Here is a 6,147-nt window from a genome sequence, read left to right on the forward strand (position 1 = left end):
GGCCAAGCGTGGGAGTCCGGGCTGCGGCACAGAGATGTCGGTGTTCACTTACTGGTTATGGCCTCCATCTCGCCGGCCCCCCTTTTAGGCGGTCTCCTTGGGGGGCCTCCCGACTCCGGCCGGTCCCGGCCCCCGAGGGGCTGTGGCGGCCGAACGGCCTCCCAACACCAGCTACCTCTGAGCCCGCGCGCGCCCCCTCTCGGCGGAAACGGGCAACGCGCGTGCGCAAGGACGGTCTGTTAGTTCCGGCGGGTGGAGACCGGGGCGCCGGGACCAGACCTCCGGCCCCTGCCTCCCACCCCTTCCCCGCCTGGCTGAGATCTAACACTAGAAACAGCCCCACTGAGCAAAACTGCTCTAGAACTTTATTCTCCCACGTTGTTGCCTACCTGTCTCTCTGCTGAGATTCTGACTTCCTTATTTGAAAGGAATGTCCCTTATCTAAGCAAAGGCCTTTCATGCTGTACTGGACCCTTTCCTTCATCATAAAAACATGATCTAGTGTGTCCTAGCTAAGAAATAAAAATGAAAAATCCCCAAACACTCTCCCTTGATTTTATGTCTCATTCCTTTATTTCTCTGTCCCTCTTCAAAACATGACGGCTGGAATTTCCTGTACTCACCTTCTCCCTGTCACCTCCCCTTCCCTCTTCAGTCCCAACCCAATCAGGTTCTATCTTTGATAAAATATCTCAGAGCCCTCCATCTTGCAAAATTAAATGGCCATCTTCCTTGACTAAGCAACTTTTTGACACAGTTGTTATCTCCTCGAAGCACTTTCTGCTCTTGGCTTCCAGGGCATGAAAGGCTCCAGTAGTTCCTCCTACCTCAGTCCCTTTTTGCTCATTTCTCCTTCTATACTGGGCCTTTAAATACCGGAGTAACCCTGGGACCGGACCCTTTTTCTTCCCTTCCAGTAGCTCCATGAGATTTCATGGTGCTCTGCCATAGACTTGAGTATCATCTATATGCTAATGACTCCCAAATTTATCTCTGATTTCTCTCCTGGTTCTAGATTCACATATTCAATTCAACATATTTACTTGGGTGTCATTACTCATTTCAAACTCAACATGTAGAAAACGTGTCTTAAATGCTTCCCCTAACCTCCGACGTCTTCCCATCCCAATAAATAACACCACCAACCAACAGTCATCTCTTATCCCCCTTCCAATTCATCACAAATCATGAGGGCTTGACCTTCAAAATCTATTGTGAATCATCTATATTTCTATCACTTTAATCCCAGTAATCACCACCTCCTGACTGGACTATTGCAATACCTTGCTGACCAAACTCACTGTTTTGACTCTGTTCCCTCCATCCAATTTCCACACAGTGGATAAAGTGTTCTTTTTTTTTTTTCTTTAATGTAATTTAAAAAAATATTTTATTGAATTTGAGAGAGAGAGGAAAGGAGAGGGGGAAAGAAAAACATAAATATGAGAGAGAAACGTCAATCGGTTGCCTCTTGCACATACCCCAACAAAGGATTCAACCGGCAATCTGGGCATGTGCCCTGACCGGGCATCAAACCTGCAACCTTTAGGTGCACTGGGACAATGCTCAAACAACTGAACCACACCAGCCAGGACTAAAGTGCTTTTTTTTTTTTTTTTTTTTTTTTTTAATGTAAAGCAGTATATCAGCCCAGCCCTGGCTAAGACCCTCCCACATCTTTCTGCTATACTTAGGATAAAAGCCAAACCTCTCAGCTGGCCTACAAGGCCCTTTGTAAGCTGGCCTCTGCCTGCCTCTCAGAACTCTCTTACCAGGGTCCTCCACATGCACTCTTATAGCCACAATGGCCTTTGTACTGTCCTCCAAACACAGGAAGCTCATTCTTGCCTCTGGGCTTTTGCAGTTGCTATTCCTTCTGCCCAACTGCTTTTCCCTCAGATCTTTCTCATTATTCAGGTCTTAGTTCAAATGTCACCTTCTCAAAGAGGATTTTCCTAACTACCCTATCAAAAAAACCCTCCCTTTTCACCCCATCTCCATCATATTGTTACGCTGTATTCACAGCATCTTGCCACGTGAACATGTGTTCTTTATTTTCTGCCTCTCCTTATTAGAATGCACCTTCACTGGGGTAGGGATCTACTCTGTCTTGTTCATAGCTGGGCCTCCAAGTCTACAGGCACTCCAGAAATGGTTGAAAAACAAATAAATTAGCCCCTTTTTACAAATAAAGAAACAAGTGTCAGAAAGATAAAAGTGACTTGCCCAAGAGCACCAAGATGGTTTCATGGCAGAGCTGAGCCCAAGAATCTAGGTGCTCTGAGACCACTGCTCACACTGCCCTGTGCGACACATCTCCATCTCTCTCCTCCCCGCTCCCCTGTGAACTGTCTACTTCTCCTGCATCTGCCTTTGCTTACATCCCCCACCCCCACCCCCTTCCACCACCTTTTCTTTGTCCTCTCCAGGCCTGCTTCCTGGACTTCCTTTTTTCTCCATTTATACTCTTCTTTTGGCTTGATCTCCCTTCTCCTGGGAGAGTCCCTGCTGTTTTCTAGGGCAGCTCCCCTAAACCTTCCGGAAGCTCACAGAAATAACAAAAGCTGCCTCTTTATTTGGTGGTACAGTGGAATGTGGGACACCTGCCCTGCTGCTTCCCGAGACAAAGGGAATGTGGGTGTTAGAAGAAAGGGATTTGGGGGCCACAGTTTGATCCTAGGGAGCAAAAGAAGCGTTCTCATCTGCTTCACTTAAAATAAAGAGATGTAGCCAAAACCGGTTTGGCTCAGTGGATGGAGCGTCGGCCTGCGGCCTGGGGGGGCCCAGGTTCGATTCCGGTCAAGGGCATGTACCTGGGTTGCGGGCACATCCCCAGTGGGAGGTGTGCAGGAGGCAGCTGATCGATGTTTCTCTCTCATCGATGTTTCTGACTCTATCTCTCTCCCTTCCTCTCTGTAAGAAATCAATAAAATATGTTAAAAAAAAAAAGAAAGAGATGTATAGAGTCCACTCCAGTCACTTCTCATGGGCTCACTGCTTTTCCTAGAGTGCCCTTTGAGGGCCAGGAAAAAGCAATCTGGTTCAGAATTCAGTCCTGATCACCTACCCCTGGCACTGACCAGGAGAACCAGCGAAAAGAGGTGAAGGTGTGAAGGGAGGAGGCTGAAGGAGAGAAAAAGGAGGGAGTTAACCACAGGGAGAAAGGGTGAAATGGGAGGGTGAGAAAAGGAAGACAGAAGTGTCAGGCAGAGATGCAAAAAGAAAGAAAATTGCCCAGCCGGGTGTGGCTCCGTGATTGAGCATCGAACCAGGAACCAGGAGGTCACTGGTTCAATTCCTGGTCAGGGCACATGCCTGGGTTGCAGACTCAGCCCCCAGTAGGGGGCGTGCAGGAGGCAGCCAATCAATGATCCTCTCTCATAATTGATGTTTCCATCTCTCTATCCCTCTCCCTTCCTCTCTGAAATCAATTAAAAAAAATTTTTTTTAAAGAAAATTAGGTAATGAGGGGAATGACGAGATGAGAAGAAAGGGTGAGATTAGTAGAGAAAAAAAAAGAGAAAGTGCTGAATTAGGTTGTTTGTCTGCTATGCTTCAGCCAAACCCTCCAGACACACGTCCCTGGAAGACCTCCACCTCTCCAGCCTGAGTTCTGGGAATTACCTTGGAGCTGCTGGATCTGCTTGGTGAACACCTCTGCCTGCTGGGCACTGGCCAGCCGTTCATCCTCCAGGAGCCCTGCAATGAGACAGGGGCTAGCATGAGGCCTGGGATCCAGCATGAGGCCTGAGATCCTATATCAGGCCTGGGATCCAGCATGAGGCCTGAGATCCTACATCAGGCCTGGGATCCAGTGAGCACAGAGCCTTTGGGCCAGGCCCTCAGTCACAGACACTCACCCTGCAGCTCCAGGGAGTCGTCCTCGTGCTGCCCTGCCAGCTCCCGGGTCTCTTCCAGCTCTGCCACCAGCTGCAGCACCTGAGCCCTCAGCTCCTCCAGCTCCGTCTCCGTGAGGCTCAGGCCCCGGTGCTTGCCCAACGACAGGGAGCCCATACCACCACCTTTCTGCACGTGCTCCTCCTCTTCTTCCACCTCTTCCACCTCTTCCTCCTCCTCCTCTTCCTCCTCATAGAGCGCTGGGAGTAACACTTCCCCTGGGGAGGACATCCAGCCCACCAGGGAGTCAGAGACAATTTCCTTTCAAGGGTCCTTCTAGGGCGGGCACTCAAACACACCGGCTCCGGGCAGAGATGTTGTAATAGTGCCACCTGGTGTCCCCCAAGGACCCCCTGGGCAGGCCCTGCACTCCTGAGTCTTCAGTTGTGAGGGTCAAGTTTGGAGGTAGCCCATCCCCCTTCCGGGCCCTTTCTGGAACCCTACTGCACCTGGTGGCTTCCCATTACCGCCTTTGGGCCAACTGAGCAGCTGGCGCTGGCTCAGCCATGTGAAGCTTGCATGAGGACACCTGTGTCTTCCAGTCCCGGTCCCTGGGTAGTGGGACAAGTAGTCAAGAAAGGATTCAGACACTGGGTATATCTCAGGCCAAACGGGGCAAGAGTTACCGTTTGGGGGTTTGTAGAAAGTTAAAAATTATCCTGGTCGCTTGTGAGAAATTAGCCTTTCCGTAACAAAAAGGCATTGCCTGTCTGCAGGCAGAGAAAGAAAACACTAAACGAAGTGATTCTGAATGTTTTACTGGACAAACACGGGGGCCCTTTCAAATGTGCTCTTTTTGAAATTTTCTACAAGGTCCACCTTCCTTTTCCCTGCTGAGTGTCTGCAGGGGTGGGGGCAGGGTCGTCCTCTCCCAGCCCTCCCTGCCTGTCCCTCCTGAGTGCAATGAGGCCCCTCCTCCCCTGGTGACCACAGTGCAGTTTTTGAGGGGGGAGTCTGAGGGTGTACTTGTGTGTAAGAGAAAGCCTTTAACGCACTGGAAACTGGGGTGTGCTTGCTCCCTAGCCTCTGGTTGGTGAGCACCCTCTCCTTTGCTGCAATGCAGTTCCTCTAAATAGCAAACATCGTATCTGGATTGTGATTGTTTGCTTCGTTTTAAAACCTGAATCCCTGATCTTATTTTCTTCAATAACAGCAGCCTAAGGTTCATCTGGGGTCCCTTGAGTCATCTGTCCCCTTTGGGGACGCAGGGTTGCCCACACTGAGTGTGCACAGAAGTCCCGGAAAAAGGACCAGCATCCCTTCAGGGGCCTGTGTTGGCAGCACCCACGAGGGCCCAGGGTGTGTGGGAACACATGAGTGCTGGGAGGTTGGCCTTCCTGCCTGCCCCTCCCAGGCCATCTCTCTCAGGCAGTATGCGATCCCCGAGGACCAAAGTCACAAAGCTGGCGCATGCAGTTCCTGATGGTGGCACGAGAAACATAATTCACATTCTCCCCTCCCAGCTTTTCAAAACAAGAGACAGCTTGGGGTCTGGGTTGAGAGGCAGCAAGAACAACCCCCCTGCTGAAAAGCTCTGTCCAGCTGAGGCCTGTTGGCTGTGTGGCGGCTCCCTCGGGACACACAGCCTGGTTAGGTGGGGATTAGGGTCCCCAAGGGACGCACCTGGAACCTCCCTCCAAGCCGGAGCCCCGAGGAGGGCCGGCGGGGGCTAAGGTGAACTGAGGAAGGAGCTGTGTCCTGGGGTCAGAGGGCGGAAGGAGGCGAGGGGAAGAGAGAGAAATAAAGCTTTCTGGGAAAACTCACCCTCCATAGCTTGCATCCCCCGCCGCTCCAGGGACCCCCAGCGCTGGCCTTTCTTCCTCTCACATCCCTCAGAGCCCTCGTAAGAGCCTACAGTGGTCACTGTGGAGCCTGCCAGCAGGAACAGAGGGGGCGCTGTCGATGCCAGGGGCGGCTGGGCTGGGGGCTGGGTGCAGGGCCGAGAAGGAAGGGGACGTGCCTTCTAGCCCTTTGGAGCCCCGGGGTTTTAATTCTCGAGCTGCGCCTGCGGGGACCCCGCCCTGCACCCTCCTCGGCACCCCCAGGTCCAGCCTCCTCTCCCTCGCACACACGTAAAGGGTGTGTGTCTTTTCAGCCCAGAGGGGACCGCAGGAGAGAGACAAGGATGGAGGGAGGACAGGCGCCAGTGAAAGAGCGGCTGAAAGGGTGCGGTGGCGCGCGGAAGGAGCAGGTGCAGGGGCGGGGCTGTGGGAAGGGGTCTAGGCCAGAGCTGCTCCCCCCTGCAGCCCC

The 6,147-nt window shown here is 52.2% G+C and overlaps 1 protein-coding gene across 9 annotated transcripts in view; it reads right to left on the reverse strand.

Annotated features, from left to right (window-relative positions):
• Positions 1 to 6,147, reverse strand: part of CCDC136 (coiled-coil domain containing 136) — a 29,523-nt gene that overhangs the window by 22,273 nt on the left and 1,103 nt on the right. For 5 of the 9 annotated variants that reach the window (XM_015568896.1, XM_015568900.1, XM_015568899.1 and 2 more), the window contains exons 1-4: positions 5,662 to 5,754; positions 4,347 to 4,448; positions 3,861 to 4,115; positions 3,625 to 3,699 (exon numbers count right to left, since the gene is read on the reverse strand). In XM_015568896.1, the coding sequence (XP_015424382.1) occupies positions 3,625 to 3,699; positions 3,861 to 4,115; positions 4,347 to 4,448; positions 5,662 to 5,677 (448 nt within the window). In that variant the 5' untranslated portion in view covers positions 5,678 to 5,754. Of the gene's footprint in view, positions 1 to 3,624; positions 3,700 to 3,860; positions 4,116 to 4,346; positions 4,449 to 5,661; positions 5,845 to 6,147 lie in introns of those variants that run through there. The other 4 variants (XM_015568897.1, XM_015568898.1, XM_006771395.2 and 1 more) reach the window with 4 other exon arrangements.

The sequence above is a fragment of the Myotis davidii genome, unplaced genomic scaffold, assembly GCF_000327345.1.
Source record: "Myotis davidii unplaced genomic scaffold, ASM32734v1 scaffold705, whole genome shotgun sequence".
In the NCBI taxonomy this organism is placed as follows: domain Eukaryota; kingdom Metazoa; phylum Chordata; class Mammalia; order Chiroptera; family Vespertilionidae; genus Myotis; species Myotis davidii.